General features: G+C 39.5%; 1 protein-coding gene and 1 pseudogene across 1 annotated transcript; both read right to left on the bottom strand.

Moving 5' to 3' along the window:
- Nucleotides 1–14,324: 14,324 nt before the first annotated feature.
- LOC121171766 lies at nucleotides 14,325–18,670 on the bottom strand (annotated as a pseudogene).
- A 4,749-nt stretch (nucleotides 18,671–23,419) lies between these two features.
- Nucleotides 23,420–23,947, bottom strand: LOC121170913 (thymosin beta-4). The gene has a single exon (XM_041002365.1). The coding sequence runs from the start codon at nucleotides 23,908–23,910 to the stop codon at nucleotides 23,776–23,778; it is 135 nt and encodes a 44-aa protein (XP_040858299.1). The 5' UTR covers nucleotides 23,911–23,947; the 3' UTR covers nucleotides 23,420–23,775.
- Nucleotides 23,948–24,334: the final 387 nt, after the last annotated feature.

Below are 24,334 nucleotides of genomic sequence, written 5' to 3'. Positions count from 1 at the left end.
GTGCAGATGTTCTTCTATCTTTCCATGTAGTCTGTTCTATAATTTTATAGCAAAATGCCTGAAGTTTGGTACTTTATAAATAAGAGGTACATTTAGTTCACAGTTTGAGAGGCTGAAAGTCCAAGTTTTGACAGAAGCATCTCTTTAACTTCTGCTGATGTCTCCCCTGGCTGCATCACCATGTGGCACAGTGGCAAACCAATAAACAGTGTATGGAAGAAACCAACTATATGGAGTGGCTCACCTTACAACAGTCCACTCTGGCAAGAACTCATTCCATATTGTCATCATTAATCTCTTCCAAGGAACCTCTTAAGTTTCCAACACTTCTTAAGACCTCTACACTGAGTAATAAAGTCATAACATATGAACATTTGGAAAGTCGTTCAAATCATAACCAAACTATAGCACCTCCATCTTTAACCATCCTGCTAGCTTAGTCAACAGTATAAAGTGTTATTATATTCTTGGAAGTTCCTTATTCTAATCATTTGGTTATTGTGATCTCTGTTTTTAAAATAGTTTCCTTAGATATTAATTTGTTATATACTACACATAGCACAGTATAGCTACTTGTTTGTCTAATGAAGTCATTGGATTGCTCCTGATTAAATAAGAATTAATTGTATAGTTTATTTACCATGCTATGTCCTGTGAATTATCTGTCTACTAGACTTGTAGAGAATTTTGCCAGTGTAACAGGTAATAGAGAACTGATCGCTCAGTTTAAGAAAAAGAATTATCAACCCAGAATTTGGAAACAGAAAATTAGACTTGCAATATGATATTGAGTAAATTGCATATCCTTTTGAACTTCAGTCTCCTCCGTTGCAACATAAAGTACGTAAGCTAGATTAGTAGTCTCAACTCTGGCCACACATTAAAATCCCTTGAGGAACATTACTTTTAAAATCCATCACTACCTAAGATCAACTAAATTAAAACATGTAGGAAGTGTTTATTTGGTACTTCCAATACACAGCCAAGATTGAATACCTTTGCACTTCCTGATTTCTAAATTCCCCTAATTTGTGTGTAACTCAAAATCTTTGCTGTGAACATATATCTCCATAATGTTAATAGAAGTTAATTGCCACTGTGACTCAATATGCAAATATTGTTTTATATTAAATTTTCCAAGAATATAAGAAATAATCAAAGTATGGCAAGTGTGATAAAGCTACACACACATACAGTTTGCGGTAGGTTATTACGTATTTAATTCTTCATATTCTTCATATTCTTGTGATTATTTTTCATTATGGCTCATGTGTTTTTCTCCATTGGCTGAATCATAATATGAATCCTCCATAGATTTTGCAGCAGTTATGTACATACAGTGGATTCTAAATAGCTATTTGTTGAATCAATAAATTGAAAAAATACCGTATATTTGGCCAATAGCTGTGTGTTAATGATTGAATCCATAATCTTTTTCTAAGATTTTTTTTATTTGAAAGGCAGAATTACAGAGAGAGAAAGAGAGCAATCCTTCACCCATCGATTCACTTCCCCCAAATGTCTGCAACTTTTGAACTGAGTCAGGCAAAAACTAGGAGCCAGGTTCTCTACCCAGATCTCTTACTTGGGGAAGAGTCCCAGATACTTGAGCCAGATTATACTATTTTCACAGGGGAATTAGCAGTAAGCTGTATAGAAGTAAAATAACTTGCCTCCATTATACAGTTCCTCTAGATAAATATATGTAAATACTTGTTTACCTATGTATCTATTGATCTTGTGTTTTGCATGAAGGTTGGCTTATATTAGAGAGAACATATGATATTTGTCCTTTTGATATTGGATTATTTCACTGAGCATAATGGTCTTTAGTTGGGTATAATGTAGGCAAGTATACCATGAAGAAATAGATATATTGCTGTATGCATCTCTACTTTTGAATAAAATATGGAGTCCCAGTGAAACTGTTAAATATGTCTTGACATTAGAATGCTGGGCTTTCTATTCTTTATACTATTCTCTATGCCTACAATGTCATAATACACTTAAATAAAAGAATGATTGACTTGTAACTGTTGTTGAAGGGCTACACTGTTATAATATAGGAGTAAACAGTAAGGGGAAGTGGGAAGGAGAAGTCCCTGAGCCTAAGGAACTGTATCATGGAAAAAAAAGGAGGGGAGGGGTGGAATGAAGGATGTCCATATGGGATTCTGCTGTTGCAGCCTGATGTCCTTGATGAACATTATGTTCTACATAGAAAAATAAAATTAATCATAATCATCGTAACTGCATTTAGTTATTTTCTGTAGAACCTGTCATTTTGGTTGCCTAAACTAGCATCATCTCCTTAACAGCGCTGATTTTTTTTTCAAAATGTCTTTTGTGGAATTCACCTCAACTTTCTGTTCTGCACAAAGTTGATATTTGATCAAACTGTCTTGCAATAATGATCCATTCCCTTGAACAGAGTGATTGATTTGATTGTGAGTGTGCTATGCATGCTGAACCAAAAACAAGCATATACCAGAAATAGAGAAAATGAAAAAGACCAAATAAACTCAAGCTGTAAGTAGACACTGTCCAAAACACTGCTTAACTCAAAATGCCTTGAAATATTTAAAGAATTATTTGCAGTGAAATCAGACTAAAATGAAAGATCATAATATTCAGAGTGTACACAGTAAATAAGAATCTACATTAACTAGAATGATCTAATAAGAATAATCTAATAAGAATCTAGATTAACTTTTGCCATTGCAATTTTTGTCTGTGGAGGAGTTAAATAAGATTGTTACAAAATGCAACAAAAAATGTACGATGATATTTGTTACTTTTATAAATAGAAATTGTTCACAGCCATTTCACTGGAAAATGTTGAGCTCACAGATGATTTGAGTGAAGCTTTATTTTTAGTCTTGGGAAAATATTAGATAGTTTCCTAGTAACCTTATTTTACATGTTGTGAAAATTTAAAGTTTTGTTTATGCTTATTATCAATCTATTTGATATTGTTTGGAGAAAATAGTCTTCATTGAAGAATGTGAGATTTCAAAGGAAAATGATATTCACAGAAGAAAAATTACTCCATGTAAGCCCCTGGCACCCACTAACTAAAACTCATACTCTTCCTCCCAGTGTTATAGATGTTTCAGAAGCTGACCCCAACCTACATTTCTTTTCTCATTATTATTTTTGTCTCTAAGAATCCTACAATACCCAGAACAAACCTGGGTTATACCACCCTCCTCATCTCAAATACCTACACTATATTTGAGTTTTAAAGAAGTGCATTTTCTATGCTCTCCCCTATCCACTGGTTCATTCCTCCTATGCCTGCAGTGGCTGAGGCTGGGCCAGACCCAAAGCTGGGAGCCAGAAACTTCATTTAGATCTTCCACATGAGTGACAGGAACTGTTGCCATGTGTCAGGATTGTCTCCTGGGGCCTGTGTTAGTAGGAAGCTTGATGCAGGACCCAGAGCTGGAAATATAACCCAGGTACTCTGATATAAGATGTGAGGATTTTAATTGCTACACTAAATGCCTCCTCTAACACTGCGTCTATTACCTTTCCTTTGGTGTGGTGAGGGCTTATGCATTCGCTTTCCTCTGCTTCACACTTTACCCTGTAGCTGATATATAGTATTAGTGGTGCAATTATAACAACTGATGAACTAGTATTTCACTATTATTACTTAAAATTTATTGGGAATTGGCATTGTGGTACAGTAGGTTAAATGACTACCTGCTGTGCCAGCATCCCAGACAGGAGACAATTTGAGTCCCGTCAAGCTTCCTGCTAATACATCTAAGAAAGCAACGCATGATGGTCCAATTTATTAGGCTCCTTTACCCATCTGGCTTACATAGATATGCTTCAGCCTGAACTATCCTCATACCCCAGAGGATATTTGAGGAGTAGCAGACGGATTAGATTCATTCTCATTCTCTATCTCTCTTTCTCTCTCTCTTCCTGCCTCCCTCCTCTCATCACCCCTCTGAAACTGCTTTCAAATGAATAAATGAAACTTTTTTAAAAGTGCATACATTGCACTGTGGCTCGTGTGTATTGTGGGTTTTGACACATAATACCATGTTTTCACTATTATAGCATCAAACAAAACAAATTCTCTGCTCTGAAGTTTTCTGTGCTCCACTCTTCCATCCTTCTCCCACAGAGCAGCCCTGGCAAACTTTGCCTTTACTCTTTCTGTAGCTTTGCCTATTCCAAAATATGTAGTTGAGGGCCCAGTGCAATGGCTAAATCCTTACCTTACAACAGCTGGGAGTCCATATGGGTACCAGTTCATGTCCTGGAAGCTCCAAGTCCCATCCAACTGTCTGTCTGTGGCCTGGGAAAGCAGCAGAGGATGACACAAAGCCTTGAGACCCTGTGACCATGTGGGAGACCTAGAAGAAGCTGCTTGCTCCTAGCTTCAGATTGGCTCAGCTCTGACTATTGTGGCCCCTTGGGGAGTGAACCAGCAGATGAAAGATGTTTCTGTGTTCCATTTTCTGTAAATCTGCCTTCCCACTGAAAATGAATTTTTTTAAGAAGCAAGTAGTTAAAATTGAATATCCTTTTCAGATTCATTTTTTTAAATTACCAATATATATTTAAAGTTCTCTCATGTCATTTTATGGCTTGATAGTTTATTTTCTTCTATTATCAAATAATATTCTGCAAAATGGATGCACCACACTTGTTTATTCATTCACCCAATAATGTCTTGCAGGGCTGGTATTGTGGTGCCACAGGTTAATCTGCCACCTAAGATACAGTATCCCATAGGTACTAGTTTGAGTTCTAGCACTGTTCACTTTCACTCAAGCTATCTGATCTTGTACCTGAAAAAACAGCAGAAAATGGCTCCAGTGTTTAGGCCCCTGCTGCCCACATAGGAGACCTGAATGAAGTTCCAGACTCTTTATATTGGGCTGGCACAGCCCTGGTCCATGAGGACATTTGGGAGGTGAACTGGCAGATGGAAGATCTTTCTCTGTCTTTCCTCTGTCTGTAAACCTATCTTTAAAATAAAAATAAATTTTTTTGTTCTTCAGATGTAACTTTACTTTTCTTTTCTCTTTCTTTCTTTCTTTCTTTCTTTCTTTCTTTCTTTCTTTCTTTCTTTCTTTCTTTCTTTCTTTCTTTCTATTTCATTTTATGACACAGTTCCATAGGCTCTGGGATTCCCAGAGGGCAACCCCTCCCCAAACCCTCCCCCAATATTTAATTCCTCCATATTGTTACAGTAGTACAGTTCATATCCAGTCATGATTCCTTCATTGCAGGCACGGACCATGCAGAGAGTCCACATCTTGTTGTCCAGATAAATTCAACAGTTTCATTGGGAGACCATCCTTGGTCTGAAAGTAGAGCTGGCAGAATATCATCCCCCTCCAATGAGAAGCCACTACACAACTTTAACAACAGGAAGAAACATGGAAATTTATAACATCATGAAGTTAATTAACATGGTATTGAGTGACCAATATGTTAGCAAATACAAGTTCTTAATCACATCCTGTAACTACTTCCTTGACATCTCAATTTTAGTATATACACAACTGGCTGCTATAAACCTTAAAATGGTTGTAAGGTACTATTCAGCTGTCTCGTGTCTATTTTCATTTTTATATTTAGCAGCTTATAGTATTCAAGCATGATTTTTACTGAACTTCGCGAATTTTAGGATAGTCCAAACAGGCTTATAACTCTAACAAGCCATATATTAACAACTGGGGAGCAGAACGATTTTAGGAGGGGTGTGCAGAGAAATCTGTAATACTTTAGTGAGGAGTAACTGATCTTTGTGTCCTGCCTAGTGAGGTATATGAGAGTCCAAGCTGACTTTTTTCTGTCTCTTCTAAGCTTTCCTTATTGTCTCTGTTTGTCTGTCTGATCTGATTTTTGGGGCTCCAGAGTGACCCTGATGGGCATTGCAAGAGAGGGTGGGGATCCAAAGTTGGAACTAAGTATGCACCAGAGAAGACTCCTCTCCTGAGTCCCGAAGGAAGTTTACTGTTCTATTTCTGAGGACTGCTCAGGTCTCCTGGCTGTTGTTCTGATGACCTTGGATCCTGCAAGGAAGGATCTGGGCTTCTTCCATCCTATGTGCAAGATCCAATAGGGAATGGATGACCTCAGAGTTCTCAGCCTATGAGGGCACTCCAATTCCCTATGATCTTCTTGGCAGTTGGGATATAGTCCTTGGTGCCCATACAGATAGTCCTTGGTGAGGTACCGGGAGTATCCGGAGTTAGGATACAAGCCTCCTCCTGTCCTCCTGTTCTACTCTGGCGTCCCCTCCTGCTCTGTGCATATGACCTCCTGTTAAGAGGTTGTCAGGATCGCTCTTGGATACCACTATATGTCTTTATAGTTTTTGCTGATGTCTAATACAGATTCGAGTCTGCTGGCTGTAAGTTGCCTGTTACAGCCTTGATAGATTATACTTAATATCTTCCTCACTCACTCTAAGAAGGTGGAAGATTTCTCTCCTCTCCCAACCCATTGCAGTATAGCATAGAGTATTAAAAGCTTTTCAGTTAAGGCTTTTCAGTTCTTTGATGTAGATCATAAGCAGTCTGTCTCTCATTGATTATTGGTTCATTGGTTACATCACAATATCTTATTGCGTGGGATACAGGCTGTTTGAGAGTGTAATAATGTTATAATTTACAGGTACTATTTTTAGGATTGACATCATTTCATCTTCAATTAAGGCAAACATGTGGTATCTAAACTTTTGGAATTGGCTCACGTGCGAAAAACTACCAACAACACTTGCTGGCGAGGATGTGGGGAAAAGGGAACCCTACTCCACTGCTGGTGGTACTGCAGGTTGGTGCAGCCTCTATGGAAATCAGTATGGAGAACATTCAAACAACTGAAAATCTGTATACCATATGATCCAGCAATAGCACTCTTAGGAATATATCCAAAACACCTGTTACACAAGAAACCAACATGTATCCCTATGTTTATAGCAGCACAATCAATAATTACAAAAACTTGGAAGCAACCGAAATGCCCATCAACAGAAGACTGGATAAGAAAGCTATGGTTCATTCACTCCATGGAATACTATTCAGCTATTAAATGAAATGCATTTCTTTATGGCCGAATGGGCCCAATTGGAAACCATTATGCTAAGGGAAAATAAATAGATTTTTAAAAAGAGAAGAAATATAAATGCTTAATATCAGTAGTCACCAGAGAAACAAATTAAAACTATAATGGGCTATCACCTCACCTGTCAAAATGGATGTTATCTAAAAGACAGAGAGGTAACAAAATGCTTCTTATGTGCAGAATGGAATATGTATATATAGTGATGGTAGTAGTATAACTCAAGGTAGCCACTTTGGAAAACAGTGACATGAGCACATTGATCAAAAAGATACCTGTACTACCATGTTTATGTTAGCACTGTTCACAATAGTCAAAATATGGAGCACACATGCGGACATGTCCTGCAACCTGCACAGCCTGGTCTGCCCACAGTCCCAGCTCGTGCATTTACCTGGCCTACATCCTATCTGGTTCTCATACACAGCCATGGATGCTAAGGCTTAGCTCAGCCCTTCTAGTCCCCAGATCCAGGCCTCACATATACCAAGAGGTGCTGCCATCTTCTCCAGATTTGTCCACTCCCAACCCTGGTTCTCATGTTCACCAATAGTGGTCACAGCTTAGCAGGAGAGTCCCCAGAGTCCCCATATCATGCTCATTCCCAGCCTTGGGTCTTGGGTGTGTTAGTAGGTGCTTTGACCTGCCCTGCCATGGCCCACACACGGTCTGCTAAATATATTAGTATGTGATATATCCTGGATGTTTTCTGAATATACCAAAATTCTCTATGTTCTGCTTTTTGATGAAATGTTCTGTATATGTCTGCTAGATATACTGATTAAATCTATTTTGGCTAAACTGATTCAAGCACAAAGTTTTGCCATTAGTTTTCTTCTGGATGATCTATGAAGAGTTTATCTACTAACATGTGTTTTATATGCTTATTTATTCCAATTATTACATCCTCTCATTGATCTCTTTGTCATTCCTATGATTTCATTGTGAAATGTCCTGCAGAGGCCCATGTGTGCATTAGACTTATGCTTTAAGGTGGCATTATCGGGAGTAGATGGAAACTTGTACCTTTGGAAGGTAGTTCTCAAAACAGAGCTGTTAAAAGAGATTGAGCTTGGCTCCAACCACTTTCTCTGCTTTTCAGCATCACTGTACCATCCTTCATCAGCACATGCCACACCATGCATCATTTTACCCAGGCTCCTCACCAGAGCCAAGGTCCACAACAGGTTGTTTGGACTGCATACCTCCAAATATGTGAGCAAAATTAACCTCTTTTCATTATACAGTTACACCACCTCAGATGTTTTATCATATTCATAAAAGCCTACTAAACAATTGTAAAATTACCCTTATTTCCTGTGACTTATTTTTAATCTAAAGTTGATTTGCCCCCAGATACATTAGCCACCTCTGCTCTCTTTCATTAACACTTACATGGAAAATGTTTTAATCCCTTCACTTTCAACCTATTTGTGTCCTTAGAGCTAAACTGATATGCTCATAAGAAGCATCTTTTTCTTTAATTTTTATTAAGGATTTATTTATTTGAAATAATTAAAGAGGAGTGGTGGGGGGTTCTACCTGCTGATTCACTCCTTAGATGATCTATCCACCATCCATCCATGAGGCCACACATTGGGCAATAGCTATCTAGCGCAGAAACCCCAGAGGTTGCTGTAATCAAGCAGGTGCTCATTGGGAATATCTCTGAGGTTCACAAACAGATCTCTTGGTGGAGCTCACAAAATGATGGAGTCTACAGACGGTTTGTAAGAACTAGGCTTATATTGAGTTCTATGCCCTTTTTACTAGATGCTCTGACACTTGTCCCTGCCATCCTAAAACCATGGGTTCTCTGAATGTGACAAAACTTGGTATATTTCATACAGCTGAGCATGCTGGATGCTCAGTATGTCTCACTTTCCCTTATGGGAATTTTTGTGGGTTTAGGAGCTGTCTCTTTGCACTAAGTCTGTACTGCCTTGATTGAGGACTCAAATTGCTCTTTTTTTCTTTTAAAGATTTATTTTTATTATTTTCTCATTGGAAAGGCAGATATACAGAGAGGAGAGACAGAGAGGAAGATCTTCCGTCCGATGATTCACTCCCCAAGTGAGCGCAATGGTCGATGCTGTGCCGATCCGAAGCCAGGAGCCTCTTCCGGGTCTCCCACGCGGGTGCAGGGTCCCAAAGCTTTGGGCCGTCCTCCACTGCTTTCCCGGGCCACAGGCAGGGAGCTGGAAAGGAAGTGGAGCTGCCGGGATAGAACCGGCGCCCATATGGGATCCCAGGCGTGCAAGGCGAGGACCTTAACCACTTGCGCCACCACGCTGGGCCCCAAATTGCTCTTATAATCTCTTTCAATGTCTCTCTCTCTCTCTCTCTCTCTCTCTCTCTCTCTCTCTCTCTCCCCATCAAAGTGCTGCAACCCCTGTTTTGGATCCTCACAATGATTCTCTAATCCATAGTCAGTCATTGAAATTGATGTTTCAGTAGAGATGTAAAGGCTGAAAATTAAGGTATTCTGGCTATGTTATTGTTACTCAAATATTGTTGTTATTCCCACATATTGCTAAATCATAATTTTCTTCAGACTAAAACTCAGCTATCTTAGCATGACCCATTGTCCAATGCATAATTAGGTGCTTATACTTTCCAGAACTCACTAAACAGTTTCTAACCATGAGGTTTTTCCAAACATTTTCTTTTATGGAAATCCATTCATATCCCTACCTAACCTACTTACATACATATTTACACATCCTTTAAAAGATACAAAGCACATTTTTCTTCCTGAGAAATTCTCAGCCTTCAGTGCACCTCCACATCTAAGTATGCCTTGTACATATTTTTGAAAATTATTTTTAATTTAGGGAAGAAAAATGATGAACTTTAGAAAAATCTTGAATCAAGTACCATAGAAATTATTTGATGCAACCATCTACTGTCAAGATTTAAGAAGTTCATTCTTTATATAGATCTGCCACATGATGTATGTGAATATACTTAATCAAGGAATTCAACCTCTCTGTGACGTTTTTGTCTGCAAAGCAGTCATATTGAATTATATACCCATGAGAAGTTGTTGCATTTATAGCATCACTGGTGATGTGGTTACTGTTAACAGACAAGTTAACTTGACTTGAATCTGTGGATAATTCTAAAGATCTGAATGGTGTATCCCTCTGGTATTTGTCTGCATCCTTGTCAGCACAAGAATGTAAGGAAAGAGCAAGTTAGATGAAAAAATCACTCTAAAGCATAGAATTATTAAGAGCTGGGACTTATACTGTTCATGGTAATGTTCCTACCTACTTCCAACAATTATAAAGTCATAGGACATGGTGAACAATATAATGAATCTGCTCTGTTTTAAAAAATCAGTTGTACAATGAGTTCTGCTCTGGTCATTTTTAAAGAAGTTAAAATTAAAACATTAAAATGTATGTGTTTCCAAGCAATAAAATAGTATTCTTGAATAAAGATAAAGAATATTGAAATTGTTGCTGTGGCTCAACAGCCTAATCCTCCTGCTTCAACCACCGGGATTCCCATGTGTGCACTGATTCATGTCCTAGATGCTCCACTTCTGATCCAGTGCCCTGTTTATTGCCTGCGATAGCAATGGAGGATGGCCCAAGTCTGTGGGACCCTATCCCCAGATGGGAGACCTGAAAGAGGCTTCTGGCTCCTCGCTTCCTATTGGCCCAGCTCTGGCAATTACAGCCATCTGGGAAGTAAACCAGTGGATGAAAGATCTTTCTCTCTGTCTCTCTTTCTCTCTTTAAAGTCTACATTTTAAATAAAAGTAAATAAATCTTTAAAAGAGATAATGGGTACTTACAAAAATACAATGACAGAATAATTAAAAAGGTAAAAATCAAATTACTATTGCACTCAATTTTTTTAAATTAAGGAAGTTGGAAAATATGTAAAATTAAGAGAAAATTCTACTAAATATGCTCAATTAGGAAAATTATAGAATTACTATATAGGGGTGTTACAACAATTATAGCTATATTATTGTTAAACTATATTTAAAATATTTAACATTGAATGTGGTGGATATTGATTATCAAGATATAAAATGACTAAAATCATTCTATTTATTGGAAAGTCAGATATGCAGAGAGGAGCAGAGACAGAGAGGAAGATGTTCCATCCATTGATTCACTCCCCAAGTGAGCACAACAGCCGATGCTGTGCCGGTCCGAAGCCAGGATCCAGGAACTTCTTCTGGGTATCCCACATGGGTACAGGGTCCCAAAGCCTTGGGCCATCCTCGACTGCTTTCCCAGGCCACAAGCAGGTAGCTGGATGGGAAGTAGAGCTGCCGGGATTAGAACCGGCGCCCATATGGGATCCCGGGCGTGTTCAAGGCAAGGACTTTAGCTGCTAGGCCACGGCGCTGGGCCCATAATGAAAACTGAATTTGAGCAATGAAATTAATGGCAAGTTAGACATTGCAGTAGAAAATGAAACATGAATGAAACAGATCAATAAAAAGACTGATAAAAATAGCAGAAAGTCGGTGGTATGTGAGAAAATTTGAAGTCTTTGAGGCATTAGAAATTGGAACATGACTGCCGGATGCAATGGCCTAGTGACTAAATCCTTGCCTTGCAACTGTCAGGATCCCGTATGGGCATCGGTTGATGTCCTGGCTGCTCCACTTTCCATCCAGCTCCCTACTTATGGCCTAAGAAAAGCAGTTGAAGATGGCCAAATGCCTTGGGACCCTGCACCCACATGGGAAACCAGGAAGAAGCTCCTGGATCATGGCTTCAGATCAGTCGCTTGGGGTAGTGAACCAGTGGATGGAAGATCATTCTGTCTCTCCTTCTTTCTGTAAATCTGCCTTTCCAATAAAAATAAATTTCTCTCTCTCTCTCTTCCTCTCTCTCTCTCTCTCTCTCTCTCTCTCTCACACACACACACACACACACACACACACACACACACACACATATTTTAGGAAGGAAATTGGAAAGTGATACTGGTGGAACTGGAAATACTTACTTAAATTAACGGTGCCTCAATATTTTAGATTTCCTATAAACTATACAGCCAAAGACACAATAATTCGAGTGAACTTCAAGTGTAAGAAATGTGGAGAAAAAAACACTGGAGCTCATCATTATAAAATTACTTGAAGTTAATAATGAAAACTTAAAAACAGAAAAATATAGAAGGTTAAATATTAAGGGGCAAAAGGTGATAACAGTACTCAAAAGAACCAAAGTCACCCAGGGGAAAAAAAAATGTTGAAAAACATCTTTGGAACTGAGTAATAGACAAAATTGGAAGCATTTAGAGAGTACAGCTAAAAAAAATTTAGAATGCTCTAAGAGAAATGTTATGGGCAATTCTGACCGAGGGTACAGGAGAAGAAAATAAGAAATTAATTTCAAATGAAAATGGGAGTTGTTTTAGAAATTGGAGAAAAATACACATTTGCAACACAATTGCAAACAATTTGAATATAATGTGTCCATGTCTCAGACTTTATATGAGTCCAAATGTAATAGTGGCTGCAGAGGATATTTGATGCAATAAATTTGGGGGTTTCTTTGGCTCTAATTAATAGTTTATGTTTCAACGCTGTTTTAAAAAGATTTATTTATTTTTACTGGAAAGTCAGATATACAGAAAGGAGCAGAGACAGAGAGGAAGATCTTCCGCCCAACGATTCACTTCCCCAAGTGACTGCAATGGTCAGAGCTGAGCCAATCTGAAGGCAGAAGCCAGGAGCTGTTTCCAGGTCTCCTACTCAGGTGCAAGTCCCAAGGCCCTGGGCTGTGTCAACTGCTTTCCCAGGCCACAAGCAGGGATCTGGATGGGAAACAGGGCTGCTGGAATTAGAACTGGCTCCCATATGGGAATCCGGCGTATTCAAGGCGAGGACTTTAGCTGCTAGGCCACTGCACCAGGCCCTTTCAATGCTCTTAAAAGCTCAAACATTTGTTTTGTTAACATAGGTGTTAATTTCTGGGAACAACCATACAATCACCTAAAAGTGCATGAACATGGTGTGTTTGTGTCTATATATATAGTTATATAACTATACGTATACATTTGGAGGAAAAAAAATAATATGACAATTCAGTTTTTTTTTTCTTTTAAAGATTTATTTTTATTATTTTCTCATTGGAAAGGCGGATATACAGAGAGGAGAGACAGAGAGGAAGATCTTCCGTCCGATGATTCACTCCCCAAGTGAGCGCAATGGTCGATGCTATGCCGATCCGAAGCCAGGAGCCTCTTCCGGGTCTCCCACGCGGGTGCAGGGTCCCAAAGCCTTGGACCATCCTCTGCTGCTTTCCCGGGCTACAGGCAGGGAGCTAGAAAGGAAGCGGGGCTGCCAGGATTAGAACCAGTGTCCATATGGGATCCCGGGCGTTCAAGGCGAGAACCTTAACCACTTGCGCCACCGCGCCGGGCCCGACAATTCAGTTTTAACTTTGAAAAACAATTAGTGGGTTCCTTACCAAACATTAATGTCCTATATATATATATATATATGAAACTGTGAAGTGAGACAATGAACTCAAGTCAGATGAAGCCCATTGGAACTACTCCTTCCACCCCGTTTGAGCAGGTTTAGACTTTTCCAGGCAATTCTGGTCATGTAGAAAGACCCTGCACCCTCTAGCCATACTCCAAGTATGTGCTTATTCCTAATCAGAGGAAAAGTAACATCCTTCCTAAGATCAGACAGAAGGAAACAACTTTTAAGAATTTCATGAGTGTCTTTCTAGGTGTTTCACATCAAGTATCTCAATAACCCCATGCAAACGTGCACATAATTCTCCACACTGATCCCTTTGTTATTTAAAAAAAAGGAGGGAACTGGGTCTTCCTAATTTACTACAGATGCCTGGGATAACTAAGTATTTCACTGACGTAATAAAAGATGTAATAAATACTGTTTGATAGAGGTAGAAAAAATAAAGCAAAATTATCTGCTTTTATTTGGCTTAAAGAAAAAAAAAATGTTCTACCATATACTAAAATATCAGACCAATGTACATCATACTGGAAAACTGTAGCACAATGTGAATACACACAATATTCAAATCTTAAACTTCCAGCACGTGAAACTCATCTTCTGAAATACAAACTGGGCTTGTGTTCACAGCCACCTTTGGTAACGACACATAATTGTTTTTCAGTACAACGTCTGACATTGATCTTGGTACTTAGGAAGTCTGATAATAGACAATGATATTTCAACAGTCAGATTTCGGAGATGATCCCAATGGCCATCGTCAGCACTCATTGTCTGAGGATTGGTCATTATCTTCATCCCTTACTTCCTGAAATTGCCTCGAAGACTCTCCCTCTGGATTGTAATTCTGCATCTTAATATTTAGTTTTTCAGCTAATGTTTTGTGAAGCGAGCTTTGCTCACATCTCCTCATAATTGTGTTTCTGCTGTTTCGGAAGTGCCAAAGATTCCTCCATAGAGAGCAGCTGTGTGGGCATATGGTGAAGTGGGAGAAGTCGAGCTTCTGTGATGTCATCAAGCCACTCTTCTGAGGTCACAAGACATTCTCTCCTGTGCTGGTGATCAGGTGACTCGCTCTGCCAAGAGGGTAACACCTTGGTGTTAAGTTTCTGTGCTGTGGGCACTGGAATTTTGGCTCGCATTTCCAGCACTTCCATGTAATGAGGCTCCCTCTGAGTCCTGCTACTAAAGGCCGTCAAGTTCTCCGTCCTTGTGTTGCTTCGGAGGGGTGTTCACCTTGGTCTGAAATTGTGATCCTTTGTAACCTGTCAAGAAACAGACTGTCAAGGCTGCTGGAAGCATCTTCCACTTGACTTGAAGCGCTCCCTGGGGAGAAATGCTCTCTGACTTCAGAGAAGGACAGCAGCCTGGACCTGGGGCTGGCAGCTGGGAATCTGTTAATGGGGGACTGGGGGTGGGGCTCAGCCTTTTGACTCTCTTCATCACCTGCGTGAGGAGGTACAAGTCCATGCTTGGGTGAGGCTGTCGGAGAGGACTTGATATTATTACAGAGGAACAGCCAGGAATTAAGGATGATGTATCAGTTATCTCTTCAGGATTCTGGCTCTTGTCTATGTCCACATCAACACCTGCATTTGCTTTTTGCCTTAGTGAACAGTCTAAACTAACAGCATGAAGTAGTTCACTTACTCTTCTAACCTGTTCTTGTCCTTAAATGGCAGTTTTCAGTTTGGAAACACTGTCCAAACACTTTTTTACCTTTGTCGGGCAATTTGCAAATTAATTTTTCATTGTGCAAAAGTCTCTCCTGGAGCTTGCAACATCTTCTGGAGCTCCACCAAACTCTGTAGCCCCAAGTCCTCGGGAACTTGGGGCCCAAAGCCACAGGGCAGCAAGGACACTCTAAGGGACCTGAGCCTGGCAAGGCTGCAGGCACACAGCTTCCTCAGCAGACCCCACCCTGGCGCAGTATCTGAGGCTGGCAGTGACTCCGGGGCATGAGTGCGAGCCAGTCACCATTTTCCCGGAAGCAGAATAATTTTCCAAATAACAAATAATTTGTACAGCAGGTGGGTGATGTTGGCCAATTTCAGTATGATTTTCAGTGGGACTGGGAAAAAAAAAAAAAAAAGAAAGAAACTGGAAACAAAAACCCAGCATGTGAGGTGAAGGCCAGAAACTACTTGCTAATGAGATTAGCACAGATAAAAAGAAACCCATAAAGATGAGCGAAAAGAGTCCCAGATGTAATCTCAGAAATCTTAAAGTGCATCTATTCCATTGTATCCCTGGAGGCCTAGAAAGACAAAATTGCTCCAGGGAATGAGCTCAGGGCACACTAATCAGATGTAGTACACAGTGCTGCCTCATGATTTGGTCCCCTGCTTTGTGACAATATGCTATGTAGCTAACAGAGGCATGGATCCAGGTACCAGGGATCTCAGGTACAGACTGTGGTGCTGCTAGGCATGTATATGGAAAAAATGTTGAACTTCACTTTATTAAGACATTGGGACTGGAGGGACCTCGAACTCCTGGCCCAGGTTACTGGGCCTGCCTGCATGGTGAGAGCCAGGTCCATGAGCACTAGGAGTGGGAGGGTCCTGCAGGGCCTGGGTTGCCTTTCTTCGTCCATGAGCCTACCTAGGAGAACTGGTCCACTTCAGTGTAAAGGATGGAGTGCTGGATAACAGACTGTGGTGCACATGGAGGACATTGTAACCCATTGGGACCTGCAGAGGATATCTAGCACCATGCAGAGAATGGGGAACACATGTGGACAACTACCCCAGCCAAACAATGACAGCAAATATCTGTAGATAACGGATATTGGAAGGGATTCCTCATTCACAGTTTGGTGACACTGACAGCGTTTCAGTACTATTGCATCCACCTGGGCAGAACCCTCAGAACATGTGCCACATTGTGACCCTGGGTTGATACCAGGTGGCCTTTCCCCATCCTTGGTTACTGGGATGGTTGGGAAGCTGAGGATGGCTTCTCCCCTTATCTCTCCCCTCCCCCAGAAATGGGAAGAAGAAATAGAAAGTTTAGAAACAATGATCACACCCAGTTCTCCCTAACCCTAAATCCTTCATACCCTGATCAACTATGTAAATATCATCTAAAACAATAATGAAAAAACGTTTTAAAAACAGACTTTGGGACTATTAAAGATTGAAGTGACTTTCACCAACATTAAAAAAAATCACCTGAGAATCTAGGCTGAGACTTTTCCTAGGGCCACAATTATTTATATATATTCTCCACTGGAATGCCTAATGGGACTATTACTGCTGATCTTGAGACAGGTAGAACAACTAGGAGCATGCAACGTGGGAAAGCTACAAGCATCAGAATACAAATCCATGAGCTGGATCTTCCCAAAATGTTGATTACCTATTCCTACTACCACGAGCACCAGTGTGGACTACACTTTGAAATTTATTGTCTGCCTTTCAATGTTCTACTCTTGCTTTGGGCAGATTATTCATCCTTGCTTCTCTGTGAATTGGAATGTCCCTCAGTTGTGTCTTGGAGGTAGATTACTTGGTTTTGACTTGACAGGCTCTCAACTAAAAGTTGGTTTTGAGTCTCAGATGAAACTTGGGACTTAAACTTTGCTTTATTAAGACTTTGGGACTATTAGAGATCGACTGATTCTATGTTTGCTTGTAAGAATAAGAACTTTGGGTCTAGGAATGAAATGCTGTGGTTTGGACACAGTTTAAGAGTTGAGTTCCATGGGAAAGTAATTTGGTTATATGGAATATAACCCCTGGAACAGATTAATGTATATCTTGTAGGACCCGAGTTAACTCAGCTCTGGCCATTGTGGCTATTTGGGCAGTTAATCAGAGGTTGGAAGATCTTCCTCTCTGTCTCTCCTCCTCTCTGTATATCTGACTTTCCAATAATATATATAATATATCAGCAATAATATATAATGAATAATTAATACTACTATTAATTAATAATAATAATTAATAATATTATATATAAAGAAAATAGCATGCCCTGTCACTGAGTCTATTTACCATCATCTTGTGAAGATGTGATCATTATGTGATTTTGCTTCATACAATAAGGCCTTCATCAGAGATGAAGCTGATAAAACCAGCCAGTATTGGCCTTTCAGCATTCAAATGTGTGTGCTAAAGAAACTATTTTTCTTTATCAGTTACCTAATCTGTGGTACTTTGTCTTAACAACAGAAAATTGACAATTACACTATGTCACTCTAATGAATCTTAGCCATTTTTTCAGCAATATGCTGAATCCAGTGAGTTCTTATAAAAAAGTTGATGTGGTCTTAGGAATCCTGGTAAAATGATCAAAACCTTCATATTATTTAAAGGGAGATAAACTTTGGAGAAAAGGATAGTACTATGGATAAGTTAATTTAATTCATAATGAAAAAAAAATCAGTTCACAGAGTACAAGAGCCTGATAATTTTATATATCTACACATAATGTTTCAATAGATGTGAATCAAAGAAGAGTGTTTTTAAAATGAATAAATCCAAGCTTATATTAAATATTTCAATATTCCTCTCTCAACTATTGCAGAACAAGGAGACAAAAGTTAGTCAGGATACAGAAATCTTGAGAAGTCTTCTCACCCAAGTTAACAAGATTGACATGAATATCCTTGCATCCAAAAACAGCAGAAAACACCCTTTTTTCGAGTTTACATGAATTATATAAGCATAGACTATATTTGTGACTATCATATAAGCTTCAGCCTAAAGTTTATGATTATTTTAATTTTTTAACTTTTAAATGTTTATAAAAGGATCAAATTTCAAATATTTCATGAATACCGTTAAGAGCTTCATGATACTCTAACCACACTCTCCTCACTTCCATGCTCTTTGTTCCTTCCTTTTTCATTTTAATTTTTATAATGATACAGTTTCAGTTTTTCTTACAAACTCAGTCTTCCACTAATTAAAAGTAAAGCAAATACACAGAATATATTCTCTGACGGCAATGTAGTTAAACTAGAAAACAGTAAATCCACAAATATTTGGATGCTAAATAACCTACTTCTAAATAACTCATTGGTCAAAATATCAGAAGAGAAGTAAACAAGTATTTTAAATTGCACTGGTCCCACACGGAAAATAATACTTACTTTGACATCTTGACTTTGGCTCTCAGACCTAACGGCTAACAGGTTCTGGCAAGATCATCACCACCAACAATCTAGCTGTTTAGCACACCTGGTGTTTCCATTAGTCCTGAGAAGTAATTGAACAGAAGTGGGAGAAAGGTTGCACAGACAATGGTGCAGCCTCAGCATGGGATCGCAGGAGGTAGAAAGTGATGAACCAGGAGATGGAGCTACAGAAATCTTGGTAGAAATCTGACACAAGAACCCAGACTTGAAGCTCACTGGAGGGAGTGGCACAAGTGACTGCAAACAAAGAACTGTGTACCAACTGCAACAAGTAAAATCAACCTGTGGGAGACAAAGCTTAGAGGCATGCCCTAAAGATAAAAATCTGCTAACCAGAAGTATAAATGATCAAGAACAAATGAAGAGACAGAGGCACAATGAATATTACTGAGGACTCCTTGCAGAGGAGCGAAAGCCTTTGACAACCTCAGAGATAACTAAGGAATGCATTGAGAAAATGGGGGATACAGAATTCAGAAAACTCATTATAAAGTTTCTTATTAATACCAAGAAGCACATACAGGAGTTCAAGGAACTTAAGCAGTATGTGACACAGGAAATAGCAACACTGAAACAAAATCAAGCCAAATTATTGGAAATGAAAGATACAATAGAGCAAATTAAAAATTCAGTGGAAAGTCTCCATAAAAAGAATAAAGAAGGCAAAATGAAGATTTTCAGAATTGGAAAATATATCTTGTCACAATAGGTAAGCAATCAAAAAGTTGGAGGCAGAGCAAGCTGAAAAATATACTCAAGCATTAAGAGACACTATTTAAAAGGCAAAGTATAAAAGTTATGGGAGTCCCAGAAAGTGTAGAAAGAGAAACTGAATTTAAAAATATATGTAGGGCCCGGCGCGGTGGCGCAGTGGTTAAGGTCCTCGCCTTGCACGCCCGGGATCCCATATGGGCGCCGGTTCTAATCCCGGCAGCCCCGCTTCCCTTCCAGCTCCCTGCTTGTGGCCTGGGAAAGCAGTCGAGGACGGCCCAAGGCTTTGGGACCCTGCACCCACGTGGGAGACCCGGAAGAGGCTCCTGGCTTCGGATCGGCATAGCATCGGCCCGTTGCGCTCACTTGGGGAGTGAATCATCGGATGGAAGATCTTCCTCTCTGTCTCTCCTCTCTGTATATCCGCCTTTCCAATGAAAAAATAATAAAAATAAATCTTTAAAAAAAAAAATATATATATATATGTAATGGTTGGGCCCGGCGCGGTGGCGCAGTGGTTAAGGTCCTCGCCTTGCATGCCTGGGATCCCATATGGGTGCCGGTTCTATCCTAGCAGCCCCGCTTCCCTTCCAGCTCCCTGCCTGTGGCCTGGGAAAGCAGTCGAGGACGGCCCACAGCCTTGGGACCCTGCACCCGTGTGGGAGACCCGGAAGAGGCTCCTGGCTTTGGATCGGCATAGCACTGGCCCGTTGCACTCACTTGGGGAGTGAATCATCGGACGGAAGATCTTCCTCTCTGTCTCTCCTCTCTGTATATCTGCCTTTCCAATAAAAAAATAATAAAAATAAATCTTAAAATACATATATGCAATGGTTTATATTCAACAAGGTTCTATACACCTCAAAATGGTGTATAGAACCATTACTATTCAGCTGTCTCGTGTCTATTTTCATTTTAGTATTTAGCTGTTTATACTGTTGAAGCATGATTTTGCTGATCTTGGTTGTATTTCAACTTTGTTGAAATATGCTGTACTTTTAAAGATTGGTCTATTAACAATCACTAAAGGAAAAAATAGACAGCTAGAATGTATCAGTATCTAATAAATACATTGAATTTGCACTTTAAAATTTTTCACACACAAAAAAAAACTTCAGACATGGATGGGTATATATGTTCATTCCACTATATTCCAAACTGAAAGAAATTGTAAGGGAGAAATAGTGCAGAAGAACATCATTTTATAAATATAGATGAAATATTCCTGAAAAAATATGATCATTATCAAATTTGCAAGGGGGGAAATATTTTATAAAATTCAACATCTATTCATGAATTAACTGAGTATGGGGGGACCATTCAACATCCTAAGGGATACATTATGACAACCCCACAATTAGCATCATTAAATGAAGAAATGCAAAAAGCATTTCCTCCCATATCTGGAACTGGACAAAGATATACAGTCTCACTACTCCTACCTGATACAATATGGAAAATTTACCAGAGCAGTATATTAGAGAAAGAAATAAAGGCATACAAATAAGAATGGAAAGCATTTAACTACTCAGTTTGCAGGAGACATGCTTCTATATAAATTCAAACAATAGATAACCTTAATAGAACTGATAAATCAGGTAGAGTAAATCAGTATCAGAAAAATCATTAGTATTTTCATATATCAATAATGAACTTACAAAATTATGTGATCCCTTGTTGAGAATAACTAGAGAAATATAAAATAGATTGAACCAGGGATATGAAAGGCTTTTGCAATAAAAATCACAAAATATTTTTAAAAAATTGACTGAACACCAAAAAATGAAGATTTCCCATGATCATAGATTAGAAGAGTTGATATTATTAAAATGCCCACATTATACCAAGTACTTCACAGATTCAATGCAATCCCCAATTATGTCTCCTGGCCACTGTGGTCATTTGGGTAGTAAACCAGTGGATGGAAGATTTCTCTGTCTCTCCCTCACTCTCTGCCACTCTGCTTTTTGAGTAAAAATAGCTCTTTAAAAACCCAAATATTGAAGGAACTGGCCCTAGAGCACATGCTACCCTAGGCCTGTGCTCCGTGGTCAGCAGCCATCATGTAGGCTGGATGCCCATGGGGTTCAAGGAGCCTACCACCATGATCTTGAGAACCTAGGGATTGCAGGTTTGTTGGGATTACAAGGGTTTGGTGCAGAGGGGTGCTTCCTGGGGAGACATGGGGCTTCATGTCCAGGTTAGCTAAGTGAGCCTGGGGCTCTCCCCATGTGTATTGTCTGTGAATTGTTCAGACAGAGGGGTAACGAGCTGTGTGGGAGGGAAGACCTCTGAAGGAATATGTTACAGGTAAAGATTGGCTTCCAAGGGTCTCACATCAATAAAGCCACTGTACTTGCAGGTAAATGAGGGTGCTGAGACCGAGCAGTTCTGAAAGTGGAAGCCATGGGACTTTTATGGGTCAGTAGATGCAGCAGCCCATGGGGGAATTTCAGCTGGGCTACTTAGCATAGTTCACAGCTGACCACCACCCAACAGTGTATACTAACTCTAGAGCTTGAGGCCAACTGGCAGGGCTAGATCACAGTACCTACCAATTAGAGTCAAAACAGGGGAACAAGTAAGATAGACTCGACCATGACACTATCTAGCACACGAGAGAACCAGGTCTGGGGGCAGATTCTGTGGCCTATCCCTGTGAAACTGCAATTTCCGCTGGTTAGCTTAAGAACCAGGTGTAGTGATGGGCTAAGCTAGACAATACCACAGAACCCTCCTACACTCATGGATACTGGGGTTGGGAACACGCTGGGCAGCTCCAGACGGCAACACCTGCATGCACACCCAAGAATAGAATGTGGGGTGGGCTTGACTACAACAACCACCAGTTCATACGAAAGCCAGGTTAGAGGGGGCAGAATATGTCTCTGGGTAAGGGCCTAGCACAGACTTAAATGTAAAACTTAACACTTATAACATTTCTATAATGAGGGAGCCTAGCACAGTAGCGTAGAGACTAAAGTCCTCGCCTTGCATGCACCAGCATCCCATATAGATGCCAGTTCTAATCCCGGTGACCCCACTTCCTATTTAGCCCCCTGCTTGTGGCCTGGAAAAGCAGTTGAGGACAACCCAAAGCCTTGGGACCTTTCACCTGTGTGAGAGACCTGGAAGCAGCTCCTGGCTCCTGGCTTCAGGTTAGCTCAGCTCAGGCTGTTGCAGCCACTTGGGGAGTGAATCAGCAGATGGGAGATCTTCCTCTCTGTCTTTTCTCCTCTCTGTATATCTGCCTTTCCAATAAAAAATAAATAAAATTTGAATAATTTTTTTATTGCATTTCATTTTATGACATCATTTCATAGGCTCTGGGATTCCCCCATTCCCTCCCCGTACCTCCCCCCATGGAGGATTGCTCCACCTTATTGCAGCATTACAATTCAAATACAGTCTTGTTTCTTTCATTGCAAGCATGTACCATGAAAAAATATTTGTTTATAAAAATATTTCTTAGAGATAACAGCAGAAGCACATAACATATTGTTGGCAGATTGAACATCATGAAAGTTAGTGTTCTTTCCAAAGATAATATTAGATAATATTAAATAATGTTCTTTCCAAAGATAGTATTAGAATGAAATGACAAGAGAAAGGGATAGGGAATATTTGGAAATTGTGTATGTGAAAAAAGACTTAATACAAAATATATTTTCTGACTTCCACAGCTCACTATGTAAATATCCAATTAGATGAACAAAAGAAAAATTTACATATACCCTTCATCAGTGAGGACACTTGGTCTCATTAGATGCCAGAGACATAAAATGACAGGCTGACTATCAATTATCTTAAATCTGTGGAAACAGAAGTTTTTAAGAAATTAAATTGTAGAATATTTGCGTAAACTTTACGTTGCAGAATTCTTAATATAAATGTAAAACACTACAAATTGCAAAACTTTTTGATTATTATATCATTGTTCAAAACATTTTTTTCAGGTTTTAAAACTATTTGCATATTTAAAAAATTGCGCATTCCAATAATTAAGATCATTTGAACAACAAAAAAAATGGCACTCTGATTAAACTGCATTTGACAGCCTGCAGATCATCTTGGATCAGTTTGTTTTTTTCTCTAGACTTCATTGTCGTCCCACCCAGCTTCTTCCTTCACCAACATGCACATTCTTTTCCTTCCCTGCCAAATAGAAGGGAGATGGGGGAGGCAGGTGTGGTCTTCATTGTCAGTCGTTCTCCATTCTTTGATGTGAAAGGGGCAGCACAATCATTTCAACTTGATCCAACCTCTTTGCATCTTGCAAAGTTGAACAGCTAACAGAAGTAAAATAAGAAGGCAATGCTTGTGGAATGTACAGTACATATTGGCGGTACACACATCATTACGATTCGCCTGCTTGCTTCTCTTGTTCAATTGTTTCTTTTGAAGGCAGTATATTTTTCTCTTGTATTTCTGTCTTCTTTAGTTTTGACTTGTCGAATTTCTCGATCTCTGCCATATCGGGTTTGTCACACATGGTTGCAGAGGAAGCCAAGAGAGGAGATCCAGCAGGTGAAGTCCGATCAGCGCAGTGGTTACCGCTGAGTCCATTGTTTAAAAATTTCAAAAGATTTTTGAATTAGAGATACTCAGGCTGTAAAACTGCAGCTTGATATTAGAAGGCACCTGTTAGTATTTGTAGCTTAAAGCATGTACTACATCAACTGTTGGCAACTGGAACTCATACATTGTTGATAAGAATGTCAAATGATACATTTATTCTGTGTAGGTGTGTTTTCCACTATACATATGGAAAGATAGTCTTTTCAACAAATTATTCGGAGATAAATTTTTCTTCAAAGACAAGGAATTAAATTGGACCCTTCTGCATACTGTAAACAAACATCAAATCGATTCAGAGAGATAGTAACAGCTGAAATTATAATTTCTTAGATTAAACA

This window comes from Ochotona curzoniae, unplaced genomic scaffold (genome assembly GCF_017591425.1).
Source record: "Ochotona curzoniae isolate NIBS_2020 unplaced genomic scaffold, NIBS_Ocur_1.0 contig_1274, whole genome shotgun sequence".
Taxonomy (NCBI): Eukaryota; Metazoa; Chordata; class Mammalia; order Lagomorpha; family Ochotonidae; genus Ochotona; species Ochotona curzoniae.
This window is presented reverse-complemented; position numbering and strand designations above follow the sequence as displayed.